This window comes from Spea bombifrons, chromosome 8 (assembly GCF_027358695.1).
Source record: "Spea bombifrons isolate aSpeBom1 chromosome 8, aSpeBom1.2.pri, whole genome shotgun sequence".
Classification (NCBI taxonomy): Eukaryota; Metazoa; Chordata; class Amphibia; order Anura; family Pelobatidae; genus Spea; species Spea bombifrons.
Window position 1 is genome coordinate 9,363,451 of NC_071094.1, and position 14,626 is coordinate 9,378,076.

The following is a 14,626-nucleotide window of genomic DNA, read 5'->3' on the forward strand; positions in this document are numbered from 1 at the left end:
CTTTCTTCTGGAAATCGAGTTGCAGAGAGCTGGTTTCTCGGGTGGCTCTGAGTATTAAAGGACAAATCTCACATAACCTAATTCACATCACTATATTTAAAAGAATGGTGGAAACTAATAGACTCATCCAATGCATACCCCCCCCAATATTTCAGGGTCCAAATCGGAACACCTTTGTGCGTGTGGTGGGGGGGTGACTGTTGGAGAAGGACAGGACTGCCTGCCTACCTTGCCTGAATACCCACCATGCAGTGCTCAGCTGCCTGGGTTGGCCATGATCCCCATTACCCTCTAAAGCAGGGCAGTGGGGCAATTGGGTTGGGGCAGTGAAAATCCAGACTCAACAGCTACGAGGTGTATAACATAACTCAGAGGGGGATTGGCTATCTCTATTGTGATTCATTCTGAGAGCAGCATGAACTCCTGTGGATAGACAAGATGCTGTTTCAGTTAGATTAATGGTTTTGAGTTGTATGTACATACACCATACACATACTGTACATACACACAACATATCCTTCCTCTCGCTCACACCACCAACCCTAGGCTCACCCCAGGCACTCTAACACCCCCCTTCAGATTTCCCACTGACCTTGTGGGCGGTTCCCACTAATATCAGTGGGTGGTCCTGCAGACCTCACCAGACACATACCATTTTTGGAGGGGAAGTGGGCGGGCTTCCAGATAGTTCACAGGTATGCGCAAACCTTTGTGGGGGGCATTAAGTCGTTATTAACAAAGATGGCATTTACAGATTGTAAACAGGGCTCTCTCCACCGAATGTATCGGTTTGTCTTAAGTCTATCAATTCTTGTCATGTCATATCCCTTGAATTTATGTATTGTATTAAGCGCTGTGTAAACTGTTGGCACTATATAAAAAAAAGATAATAATAAATACAGGAAGAATATATCTGGTTTGGGTAACTCTAATTACAAAGTGAGGTATATCTTATCTATATATATATATATATATATATATATATATATATATATATATATATATATATATATATATATATATATATATATATATATATATATATATATATATATATATATATATATATATATATATATATATATATATATATATATATAGGCTTATACTGGACAGACTTGCAGCATCATTTTCCTGGAGACAGTTCACGAACCTATAGGTTCCAGGCCTAAAGTTGCTAGGCAACCGCCATGACGGCTTCACCTCTCTTCGCGTCTAGCGCCGGTGACGCCTTTCCGCTTCCGTCGCACTCCCCGCCTGCCGGAGTCACCGGAAGCGGAGGGAGCCGGGCGGACAGGAACGGAGAGTCGGTGACAGCGACTAGAATCCAGAGGAGCCGCCACCTCCCTCCGTGCCACCCCTGACCCCCCAGCATTGGCTGTCACCGCTCAGCTCACACAGTGTTCCCCTGGCGTGTTTCCTCCTACCCCCTCCCCGCCACATCTCTCCACGCACCCGAGGCTACTGTTACCCCCTCGTCGCCCTATCGTTACCCCAGGCTCCGGTCCCCTGTCTTTCTGCCTCCATAATTCCGGGTGTCTCTCTGGTGTCACACCCACTCCATTTTCCGTGTCTTTCTCACATCGCCTTCTTTCTGTGCACCGTCCCCACCCCTCTATCCTCCCCTCGGGTCACACCACCCCTCTTTGGTGTCACCCCCTCACTGCCACCCATCTCCCACCGTCATGGCAAAGAACACCCTCTCCTCGCGGTTCCGTAAGGTGGACATTGATGAATACGACGAGAATAAGTTTGTGGACGATCAGCTGCAGGAAGAACCGGCTGAGCCCCAGGGTCCCGACGAGGCTGAAGTGGACAATCTGATAAGGCAATATCCTTCACGGGGGTTACTGAGAATATTATCGTGGGGTACAGCTGACAATAGGCCGGGGTAACCCTGTAGTGTGGATGGGGTATTATGTTGCAATAGAGTGAGGCAGGTGGTGTGATCTGAATGCAAAAAAGTAGAGGCTGTCCCTTATTTATTCAGCAGATCTTGGGGTCATTTAAGGGAGCAGCTGAAGTTCCTTGGAGTTTGGGGAGACACTTTGAGGCAGCAGAATAGAGGTGCCCTCAAATGTGCGCATAGAGACCCCCCAAACTAGTTGGCCCGTCAAGGGGTTTATTCAGCAAGCGGGGAACTCTTAAGGGGGCCGTCTTGGCCCTTCTCAGAAGCAAAAGTCACCATTAAAAGCAGTTAGACCTTTAAATAACGTGTAACTCCTAGTTTAATGAATAAGCCTGGATACGATGTGGATACCAGTCGGACTGTGAGGTTATTGCATGTATAGTACATGTGATCCGGTGATGATGTAATATTATCTATGCACACCTTGGGGTTTATTCACTAAGGGGAGAGGTGTAGTTTTAACCCCTCACTGTCACTTTACATTCTGAAGGGCCAACTCCAGCGAGCTGCTGCAGGAACGGCTTTTCTAGCCCCGAAAGGTGTATAGTGAAATCAGTGACATTTCCTCTGTCTCCTTGCACTTTGTGTTATGCTTTATACAGGGCCGCATGTGTTGGCATTTCATAATGAATAGCGAGGGAGTTGAAACCGCAGCTCTCCTGCAAAATCCACTTTCCCTTTAATGAATGGAGCCGCTTGTGCTCAGGAGGTTCTTCGAGTTCTGATGTCGGTGATCGTTCCGTGTTTAACGTTAATGTCTGCTAAGGCTTTTGGGGATTATTTAGTTCAGTGGAAGACGTTCTGAGAGTTGACCTGTTCCTTTTTGTTTTGCGGGAAGCGACACGCACGGAGTGTCACCTTAGCAGGGAATGTTGGGAATGTTACTCATATTTGCACAATCGGGCTCCTGATCTCCGCTGACGGGGAGACTGATGTGTAAAGGCTTTTTCGCTCCACTCCCTGGTTATGTTTGACTTGTATTGATCGTAAAATGGTCGTAAGCATGAGAGCGATACATTCCTTCTAGGTCAATAACCAGAGTTTTTATGAGATGCTGATGTTTTGCTGAGTTTCAGGATGCCTTTTGCTCGCCTTCGGTGGTGTCTCTGATCCAGGCTGCTCCTTGACTTTCATTCATACTCCTGTAGTTTTAAGTCCACATTTGGTCTTTCTGCTCACTTTTATTGTATTTCCAGTTTTTTATCCGTAAATACGGCCAACGGGTTGATCGGTATTATGACTATTTTATTGTTTTATATAGCGCCATCATATTCCGCGGTGCTATACAATCGGTAAACAGGTCATAACAAGCAGTATATAACGTAACAATTCGACTTACAGAAAGGGGTGAGGAGTGCCCTGCCCCAAACCTTGGATTCTACATGTTGCAGGTGAAGTTGAGAAGTGCAGCTCCGCTGTTTGTAAAGTGTTAATAGTGACATAACCTCGCTTTGCTTTAATACAAGGCTGGGTTTTATTCTGGAGAAAAAAAAAATCTTAACTATCCTTACCTTATACATAATACCAAGTCCCCGAGCGAGTCTGGTCGTGATAAATGCCCGATCCGAAATTTGGCCATCATACAGAAATCAACAAACATGTTCATTATGTGACGGGTATGACATGCTATAACCAGAGAATTGGAATTTCCTAAACAATTAAGAGTTTTCACTTCAGTTTATTGTTTATTTATTTTACACACTGGCCAGAAATACGTCATAGGCTTTTCTTTCCTCCCATAAGGTGGTTATTGTATTTGTTTTGAGCCGCCATCTTTTTGTAGACATTTAGTAACGCAGCACAATGCATGGAGGTCATGAGGACCCCGGCTGCAGGCAGTCCTGAATCATAGAGCATTAAGCCGCACCTATGTCTGGGGTCTGTATTGCCCCTTTGATTGGGGTATGTCTTCTGTCCAGCGGGGCCATTAAAATGTTTCTGAGAGTAGGCGCAAAGAGGAGATAAACCCAATACGGGAAAAGCAAAGACACAAAAACCAATGCGCATGATAGCGATACAGACAAGTCGAAGCATCAACAGCCGTCTGTGGTCGTGTTAATAAACGTTGATCTGTCGGCGATGGGTTTCCTCCCTGAAAAGTGATGTCATCTGGCGGTACGTGTTTTAACAGGACTCTCCGATCTGCCACCTCTGTTACTTTGCACATTAAGGAGAGGCTTTCATGAGAGTCTGATGAGCTTTATTTTCTGTTCCGGCTACGTTAATGTAATGGGCTTTTATTTCCAGAGACCGGCGATGGGTCTTTATGGCGTCTGATCTGATGATCCTAAATGAAGCTGATACACGGGGCGCAGACGTGTCTGATGTTATACATACATGTTTATTTAAGCCATTGTCCCGTTTTTCTCATGCGTTGTTAGCGGCGCTTCGCTCTGCACGCCGGCAGAAGTTATTTAGTGCGAGGCTTTGCTGTAGTTTATACATACCTGCTGTGTTACGAGGTCCAAGGTTTCTTTCAAATTCCCTATTTTAGAAATGCATTAGCTGCTGCTCTAAATATAGGATTATGACGGGCTGCCCGGTTCCAAGTGACATCTCTGTTCCCGTGGGAAGTATCAGGCCGGCTGCGTATTCTCTACATGGTTGTAGATTCCGGGTTGGGATTAGAAGGACCGGTAACCAGTTCAGTGCCGGGGAAGTGATCGCCAACGTCTATGTATTTTAAACACTCGCTGATACCATGACCAGATAAGACTATTTTGGAGTGATTTCAAGATCTAAGTGTGATTAACATGCGCCATAGAACTGAAGTATTCCAGAGAGGGATACAATGGTGTTCTAAGATCCTGGTGTAGCCTATCCTTAGTGACGTCTACTTTGACCGTCCCCGTAGACCCTTTCTGAAGGGGGCCGCTGATTGTTTGTGACATGTTTTGGAATTGATATGTACTAGTAGTTCACATAGCATTGTTTCTGTGGCCACTGGTGCTACCACGCTCCCTCAAAGTACATTTTCTTCATTCATACACACACACGCGCGCTCTCCCATGCTTTGGAAACATAGCTTTTTTGCCATAAGTACATTAATAATGGACTTCAATTTGACGAAACTCCCCAGCTCATCCGGTTCCAGCACTATGCACGATGCTACGTATAATAAAAATGAGACGGTGTAAGGAATCATAAGATGACACACATTGTGTGCGTCTCCACCGCGAATTCCTAAAGTGCTTCGCAAACGTTCCAATATTTTGAAATGAGAGCATGATTGTTTTCCTAGACGCGCATTCTGGCATACGTGTTATTTTGCCCGCGTACATATACACGTTATTCATTCCTCTACTGTACACACACTCACACTAACACAAGGCCTTTATCGGGATACACAGCATCCACTGTATGTGAAGCCTGTTGGGAAGCGAATCCGTTGCAGCCGCTTGGAGGAGTTACCTGTAATCGCAGACACTTTTTCCACCGCACAGCACCAGATGAGGCTCTCGCGTTTCATGATGACAGCGCCCGACACATTTGTTTAGAAGTTGGGAGCCAGACAGGTCTGGAAGTCAGCCTGAAACTGTTAGGACATGCCTGAATAAATCCCAGGGGTTAGGTTACCATGCCTCCTAGGCTTTGGAGTCTGGTTCCATTTTTGTATTGATCTCTATGGCTTTTTGGTTTCTTGGCTTCTAAAACATCTACAAAGAAAGACCAGCTGTGTTTTAGGAGCCCAAACATGTGCACCCATAGCAGTCAATGTAAAATGGCGCAAAAATAGGAGCTAGATCTAAATATCTAGAAGCCGTGGCTACCTGGCTCCTTGGATTGTGAGACTCTACATGGTCCTGGAAGCCACTGGCTGCACGTGTGAATGATCTGTATATAATACAAACCCAAAGTACATCGCAGGGAAGAATGGGCGACATTTCTGCCGCGTGAATCCTGATGTAAACAGGAAAGAGTAGAGTAGCTTGTCGCTCTCCGCGTTTCTGGTTTTACCTGAAACGTTAAAGCTGTCGGGGAGGGAAGAGGAAGGACTGTTTGCTCTACTAACCTCTCCTGGTAGTAACTGCAGATATGGGTATATGATAAGAAGAAAGGATCTTTGCACTTAACATTTTAGGCCATATGCACCCTCCCCCAAAAAACACTTCACGTTGTCGTTAAAAGGTATTCTCACCAGCTACACTTAAAGTTGTTTTTTTCTCTACTTTGATCACTCTGCCGGTGCAGACAATAATAGAAAATATTTGCTATGGTTTTCAGGTTTTTTAATTTATATAATGACCCCCTTAGAAGGCGTATTATAGGGGCAGTTTACTTTAGAATGCAGGTTTTATCCTTTCATTCTGCTGGAACTTTAATGCAGTGATTTTCACAGGGAACCGTTGAACTTGCTAATAATAATAGTGTGAAACATATTTATAGATCGACACGTTCCTCAGCTCCAGGAAATATGCCGCTAACCGGCAGGCAGTGAAGTTCCCCTTAGTTGGACTTCCCTAGGACCGTGCCTGTTTCTACCCCACAGCATTTTGTTGCCGGGTCCATCCTGCCTCCAACCACCAGAACCTTAAAGAACCCACTGGGGTCCTTCCGTGCCACCCGCGAGTGGGGTAGATGCGAGTGGGGCAGATGCGAGTGGGGTGAGAGTGCAGGCACATGGATCCATGACATGGGCGCAATATGGAGTGCGCTCGAGTCACATGCAGCTCTTACTAACATTTAGGTACCGAAGTTGGTTTGGTGTGAAAACACCATCTATTGGTTATTTTAATTTCTTTATTTGATATTATGTAACGTGATGGAACCGATCATGAGCTGATTAAATTATAAAAAGCGTTGAACGATAAAAAGTGGCGCGTGGAAATTAAAACGGGCCGCAGTGAAACATTTCTCTTCGCATGGCCGATCTTTTCGCTTACGTCAGGCTCTCCGTGGGGTATCCGCCGAACATCTGTTTAACCGCACACTTAAGCCGGTGCAAAAGTCAGCGATAACTAGAACAGAATAAGACAATGGCTCTTAAGTTAAAATTTAAATCAGAAATGAATACGTTCGAGTGCTTTTACTGTTTGTGGTTGGAAAAAGTCACATTTTGGTTATTCTTGAAGTGTGAATAGAACGCTACTCGTGCGTTAACTGCCAATGACTAGCGACACCAGAGACTATAATTCTTTAACTTAAGTGAGTCCCAAAAAAGAAAACAACAAATTCTCGTTGAGCCTTAAATACAGTCCTTTATACATTAATGCAGATTATAATTCTAGAAAACTTGGTTTTATCTCATTTTGTTCCAATATACTTCCTTTATTTGCTGTCAGTCATGAGATATTTTAGGGGACCTTTCCTGCTCAAACACCACACTGAGCTGATTCTTTATGGCAAGGCTAATGAAGTCTGTTCCTCTATAGACTTTCATTAGTCGGTGACCAACCGGATGATTAAGACTGAGCCATTCCAACATTTGCCGTAGTCAGGGTGTTTAGTAGATAGTTCCGTTACAAATGGCTTAATATGCAGCTACTGGCTTTAAAATAGGAAACAGCACAACGTTTTTTGAATGCTTATATTTAGAACGTGCGCAGATTACCTATTTCTTGGAGAAAGAAATATGGCGGTTGGCGTAAGCATAGGACGTGTTAGCCCAAGGAGTCCTAAGAGAAGGGTTCTGCACGGATGTCATTTCAGCGCAGGGTTATATCCGAAGCGTGGGCTCGGCTGCTAATAAGCATTTTGTAATTAGATGTGTTTGTGGTCGAAACACCCATGGCTGGGTGGCGCCTCATTGTTTCAAGTTCTCTGATGGCAAAACTTGCTGAACAAGTTGATGGTAATTCCAGGTGTTTTCATTCTCAGCTGGTGCTGTTGACTTTTGCGAAACCCCTTGAGAAAATGCTGCTGTTCTGTGTGTCGCCCGTCTGTTCCCATGTCTGGAGAGACTCGCGTTTCACATTGTGCCGGCCAGTTTATGTAAAGTGCTGCCCCCTACAGTATGCGGGGTGTATAACCTCACACAACACAATGAGTTATACATACTGCAGGGCGTTGAATGATAGGGCCGATCCAAGCCCTGCAGCCTGGCAGTTTTGGTAGCCCATATATCAGGGACAAATTTTCATTTATATAATTCAATTTGTTTTAAATAAGCATCTCTTTTCTTCGACCTAACCTGATGTGTGAGGATCTCCTGTGCCAGATGTTCTGATATTTCTAGTATTATTGGTCAGTAAATGGGTCATGTGAATAACTGTTAGTGTGTTAGATGGTGGCAAGAATAGGACATCCAGGCAACCTTGGCTTGTGATCTTGGTTAAGTGGCTTAGTCGTGTATTCGGTTACTGGGAATGGAGAGAAATCTGCTCATTTAGAAGCGTTGGTAATATGTGAGCCGTGTAGGACCTCTCAGACCAAGAAGGAGTTACGCCAGCGTGCCCCCCCCATACAGCAGCCATTGGGGCAGCAGATGGTTCTCTGTTATGTGCCGTTGGTGACGTGTAATATCTCGTCTTCATTATGATATTCAAAAGAGACAGATGAGAATGAAGTGTAGGAAGCTACATGTTATCCTTACCTACTCCTCTCCTTCATTTCTTTGTCACATTAAAAATCCGTTTTCGAAATGTTTTTTTCTGTTTTAAAACGCTTCTTGTTTTCACATAACACAATACTTGGAGATATTTGCCATGTGAGTGTGTTCTAGCTCTGTTATCTTAGTCTAATCTACTAAACAAACAACCTGACTCCATACCGTATTTCCTTGTAAACAATAGAATGGCGGGTGTTAATCACCCAACCAGACACACACTGACTAATGAAAGTCTATGGAGGAACGGACTTCATTAGCATTGCCATAAAGAGTCAGCTCAGCGTGGTGTCTGAGCCGGGCATGACTGACGACAACGGCGGCCTCCAGGTCTGCAGTTTGGAAGAAAACCAATGCTAGACTACATTACGTAATGCAGTACTACAATGCTAAAGAAAATACACTTTCAGCGGGACTTCCTCTTTAACTGTCATCTCAAGCTGTTCCTTTCAGGGGATGTTTTACTTCCATTCCAGTAATAAACCCAATGGGTTCCTTGCCAGTCTTTGTTACAGAGTGATGAGTAACTCATTGAAACGCTTCTAACACCCAGAGGCCATTTCTTCAAAGCTCCACAGAGAAACACCAGCGTTTTGTTTAAAATATAAAACCACGTTTTAGCTCAAAAGACATGTTGGGAACTAAGAATAGCTTAAAGAGACAGTCTACTGCCCTAAATACCCTCACCAACACGAATGCATTTAAAGCACTTAGTAAGCCCTGTAATGTGCATTTATAGATCCTTTAAAAAAAAAAATCACACGCTTACACTCCGAAAGTGTTAGATGGCGTCCCCATCCACTGCTGGCTCTCTCCGGCTCCCCATGTTGAAATCAATGAGAAGTCGGATGCGCAGCGGGGTCCCTTTAGACCCCTGGGACGCTCTGGGACAAGCCAGAGCTGAATTAACGCGAGAACCTCACAAAATGTAAAATGCTGTTTAAAAACAGGCTTTAGTTGGGAGTCTAGATTGTATTTATTGACCAAAAGCTACTGCATGTCAGCGACACATGTTCTCTATAATACCGTTGCTTTGCACCATACGGGATAGTTGGTGTATAATTATAATCTGTGCCTGATGAACCCAGCATAGAACGTGAGGCATCCGTTCATAAAGGGAAGTCTTGCTGGATCTCGGAAGACTTCCGTCCTGGGGAGGGTGATGCCGGCCCCCGAGGGCTGCCTCGGTTGTGAGATGGTCCTCTGCGCCGGGAACCAGTGGGTAGCAGCGTGCGCCGGGGCACACAGCGCTGCTTTATTTTTGCCGCTCCATGCCGTCGTCATAGGGTTTTTTGGCCTACTTTCTTCAAGGTTGCGTGGAGCGTTGTGAAGGTTTTAAGGGGATCAAAATTGAATTAATTGTAGAGAATCTGACTCATAACTTGGCTGAAATTGACCATGAAAGAGCCTTAATTAGAATTATAGGAGGCATTATTTCTGTGCTGCTTCTCCTTAACCACTTGTTGTACAGGGGACATGCTTCGTGCTTTCCACGCTGCCTTCCGGAATTCTCCAGTCAACTCGAAAAACCAACTCGTGAAGGTAGTTACTCTGTTTCTCTTCATGTGTTGATTGTTTAAAGTCATAATAAAAGCTCGGAACGGTTATTGTTGCTTCTCACCGCTCTTCTCTTTGCGTCCTAGGAACGGACCCAGGCGATTGTACTGAAAGTCTTGACGTCGTTCAAAAGTAACGAGATCGAACAGGCGGTGAAGACACTGGACCGAAACGAAATCGATCTGCTCATGAAATACATCTACAAGGGGTTCGAGAAGCCCACAGAGAACAGCAGCGCCATATTGCTACAGTGGCACGAAAAGGTAGGCAGGGAATGAGTGGGAATGAGCGAGCCGGGGCAACTTGTACGGCAAAGATAAAGGAGTGGGACGCACCCGACATTGTTTAAAGCTGAGATCGCAACATGAGAGCCTTTACTGGTTACTTATATGAAGTTTTACACCAAACGCTGTCTAATGCCTCGTTGTAACGGTGAGCTAACTTCATTTTGGGAGATTAATGGTGCAGCTCTGATACGGTTCTGTGCCGTTTGTTATGTTTTAGGATTGTTGTAATAGTCATAGCAGACACCACCGATCACATCCAAATCTGTGAGCCAGAAACCTGTTCTTTAATTATCAGAAATCAAGACGGCATCTTTAAAAATCATCAAAGTTGCTTTTCTAGGTAAAAAAAGTCTATACGGATCTTTTAGGATTGGTGAGAATTCTGTGCCGTTCACCACCGACATTTAGAGGCTGCTTGAAGGAGGGCACCATGAAAATGTAAAGTGACCGCTCTGCCATCATATGCATTAAAGTGTGTGATGGCTGGACTGTCCCTTTAAATTGCAAAAAAGTCTGCTGATACAGTGTGTTCTGGGTTTGGGGGAGGTGGGCCTGATTTTGCAGAGAACAATTTGTTGGTGATTGTTTCGTATTATGGAGTAGTCTGAAGAATACCAAAACTCTCAAAGCGTGTACTCGTGATAGACGGGGTCAACCCATGTCTAGGAGCGGCTGCGATTTATGGCAGTGCTGTGACTCTGCTTACTGGGCTGAACTTAGAATTAACCCCCCCCCCCCAAGAAAATAGGGTGCAGTGAAGACGTAAGGTGCATTTCTTGTTATACCTGTGTGGATATACATGATTGATTTGCGGCTTGATAAGTAAGAGCTTGGTATTAACAAGTGCAAGTTTTCTACAGTTGACTATTCTGTAAATGATTATTTTTGTGTTACTCAATATGAAACTGGCGGATGCCACCGGACATGTTCAGTGGATGAGTGTGTTCGGTAAGGTGTGCCAAGGAGCTGCGCAGCGCAGATCACGTACCGGCACCTTGTTTTATTCCAATTTAGCTACATTTAGAAATGTATTATGTGCTGCTCGATCTGTTCCATCGGCACAGGGGAGGTGACCGGCATTAGTGAAAAGAGAGGAATGATGATGAAAAATAATTATAGGTAATTCTGGCCCTAAATAATGCAGAATCTGGAGAACTCTCACCGACTTAACTATACATTTTATAGGATCCAAGTGCCTCTCGCAGCAGAAGCCCATCGGTGACGGGCCTTCATCATTTATGGTGACGTCTAGGAGTTTAAACCAAGGCTTATGTAGAGCTCGCTGTCTGTATAGTTTCTGCTGGACTTCCAGCTTGTGATAGAAGCTCCCGCTGAAGTCAATGTGATTTAAACTCATGAGATCGCACGGTGCTGCAATGTAACTCTCCGCCTGAGAGATCGGTTACCACTAAAACTTCATAGAGCGCATGCTCAAGAAACTGTAATCTTCCTGCAGTGATTGTATGGATTTTCCTTCTCTAAATACCCCGGTGAGCATTGTTTGACAGTTTCAGACTTGCTTACACACCTTATTACGTGAATCATTTATAGCAAACTTCTGAAGAATCCACCTTCTAGACACCTTCCCGCATCACTGAAATCACACTTTGTTGACTATCTCCTTGTTTCTGGCTTCTTCCCGCAGGCACTAGTAATAGGAGGTCTTGGGTCCATAGTCCGAGTTCTCACCTCACGGAAAACTGTGTAAAAGACTCTATTAGCTGAATCCAGAAGTTTATGTTCCGGGCTCCAGAGCTGTGAAGGACGAGGGGATGCGGAGCGGCCCGTCTGCAGAGTGCTATCTATTAAAACTGTTTTGGAAAATTCACTTGGGAATGCTTCTTATTACGACTGTGGACGAGACATGAATGTATGTTTGTTTAATGGGGGGGTGGATTTTGTTCCGAGCACCAGTCCTCTAAAGCGGGCCAATGCTACATTAACAGTATATCATGGGGGGGTTATTTTAGAAAGGGGGGAGAACGCAGAGAATTCATTGCGCACGCCAAGGAACAATCATCCGTAGTGCTAAAGGCTGCAGCTGTTCCCGAAGCCCAGTAGCCGCGGCCATACTTTAATAAGCCCAAATGCTTAATTATATCTGCCCTATTCTGGGGTCAAACCAAGAATGTGATTTAAGGATGAAAGGAACTGACAATTACAGATTAAAACAAACGGGATGGCGGACTGGTGGCTTTCGTTTTGTTAACTTGTACATACAGGATTTTAGGAGTTCCCTGGTTTTGGTCTTACTTGAAATAACTGTTTTAACCATTTCTCCGCCAGAGAGGCCACGAGCGCATTGTACCGCGGTGCGGGGACGGCCTCTCTGGCGGAGATGGGACAGCGTTCGGTGGTTTGGGGAGGAAGATATTTGTTTGTGGTGTTTGTAACTTGCGGTAATGCCGGGACAGCTTGGTCTTCTGTGTCTTACCAGAGAGGATTGAAGAAGAATAACCGCTCTCCGGCCGCGCCACCGCTCTACTGATACCTGTAAACATTATTAAACTGCAGCTTCCACGAGTGAAGTGATGAAATAATATTCTTTTATCTTGGCATCATTGTTTGAGACTTTTTATTTTTTACCTTCTGAAGCAGCATTGCATGTTTCTCCTCGGCCATCATGTTGTTTATTTTGTGTGTGTGTTTTAAATCAACCTGTGGGGTAAGAATCAAATAGTTTTTTTTCCATGTAGGCAATTCATTGGACAAAAGTGTGTTTATCTGACAATATATTACTTTTATACTGCTGTAAACACCTTCTGTGTTATATTAGTAAACATGCAATGTTGCTAAATTGGATTGGGGGGGTAGAATTTGGGGATTATTCATAGAGAACGTTGCTGTCGATTGTCCGTTTGCATGGACTGCAGCCCAGTTGTCCGCGTCGGGCAGCTCCGCTGTAGGATATTCAGAGTATGGATAACTTATCCAGTCAAATGTGACACGGGCCGAAAGGGTGAAGGGTTACCTGTAAAAGTGCCTGCTACATCAATAAATCTCTTGGATCACACGTGGCAAATGTTTTTTTGTTTAGCTGAAAATGGTAAAAATGTCATGTATAATGAGACCTCATCCATGTGCAGATTCCATTTGTCTGACTAGCCAGGGCTGGGAATCCAACAACCTCAAGGCACTTGAGCTGTATCTGTTGTGTTTGTGACATTTGCCTTCTATTACAAAAGAGCTCCTTCTAGTCTGGGTCTTGTCCAGGAGCCTCGTAGCTGCCACCCCAATCGCAGAGCTAATACCCTTTTTGGCCTGAATTGTCCTCTTAAAGTTAGTGAAAATGAGGCATTATTTTAATCTGTACCATTCTAAGGTCAGGGTGACCACGGAGGAGGATAATCATGTCTGCTTCCCGGTACTTGTGTCGTGGCTTTTAAAGCTTTGTCAGGAGTAAGTGAACGGTCGTCTTGCCCCAAGAATGCCGCTGATGCCGGAGAAATGGGTCAGTTTGGAGGGTTCTCCGCTGCAGGCGTACTTCCATAGGGACATAGAACGTGTTGGCTGATTGCCCAATCTGAATACTTCTCCTTGTCCCTGGCTTTGCGTTAGATCTAGGCTAGCCTTATGTCTGTCTCATGCATGTCTAGCCTCCTTCACTGTATATTAATCTACCACTTCTGCTGGAAGACTATTTCATGCATCCGCTAACCTCTCAGTAAAGTAATATTTCCCGATAATTTTAAACCTTTGTCCTCTTGTGGTAGTTTTTGCATGTGATGTATTCACCAAGCAGGCAGCAGAAGAGCAAGGTAATGTACCTTTACTGCAGCTTCTCCAAAGTGACTTTTTTTGTCCCCCTCCCTTCATTGCTGCTGGGGCTGCATGAACCGCACCTCAATCCCTTTAAAGAAAGACACTTGTGAGATAAAACCCAGTATGTCTGTATGCTTTCAAGGTAGGGCTTAACCCCCCCCCCCCAAAAAAAAGATAACCCACCTTGTTGGGAGTTAAGCCACTGTCCTGCTTTAGTACAACTTATTTGGTTTCTGACCCCCTTAGTAAGTGAGGGGTGGAAAAAAAAAGACAGATAAATTGCTGTGCTAGTTCTGCCACCTTTTGCCCCTGGTCTGTTTCCATTTAGTAAAATAATTCCCTTTTGTTTTTAAACCAAAATATATCCCAAACACAATGCTGGTTGGAAAAATAACGTAAATAAAGGTAGTTTTAACGCAGGATTTTAGTGATGGTAAAAGCTGCGGAAGGGCAGTTCTCTGCGCAGGGACGGAGCTTCCAGAACTCAAAATGAAAACACGTTACAAGTGAAACCAAAGCAGCCGTGTTATTTATTCATTATTCTGCCACAAATAAGCCAACTACTCT

General features: G+C 44.5%; 1 protein-coding gene across 1 annotated transcript; it reads left to right on the forward strand.

The window, feature by feature from the left end:
• The first annotated feature begins 1,246 nt into the window (after nt 1-1,246).
• On the forward strand, nt 1,247-12,125 carry ARPC5L (actin related protein 2/3 complex subunit 5 like). Its single transcript, XM_053472707.1, has 4 exons — nt 1,247-1,831; nt 9,923-9,995; nt 10,097-10,273; nt 11,943-12,125. The coding sequence occupies exons 1-4, from the start codon at nt 1,686-1,688 to the stop codon at nt 12,003-12,005; spliced, it is 459 nt and encodes a 152-aa protein (XP_053328682.1). The 5' UTR covers nt 1,247-1,685; the 3' UTR covers nt 12,006-12,125.
• Nucleotides 12,126-14,626: the final 2,501 nt, after the last annotated feature.

Excerpts from the sequence above, each read along its gene's own strand:
- ARPC5L (XM_053472707.1), top strand. The coding sequence starts at position 1,686 with ATGGCAAAGAACACCCTCTCCTCGCGGTTCCGTAAGGTGGACATTGAT. Across the intron at positions 1,832-9,922 it reads GTGGACAATCTGATAAGGCA|AGGGGACATGCTTCGTGCTT; the intron begins ATATCCTTCACG and ends CACTTGTTGTAC. Across the intron at positions 9,996-10,096 it reads CGAAAAACCAACTCGTGAAG|GAACGGACCCAGGCGATTGT; the intron begins GTAGTTACTCTG and ends TTTGCGTCCTAG.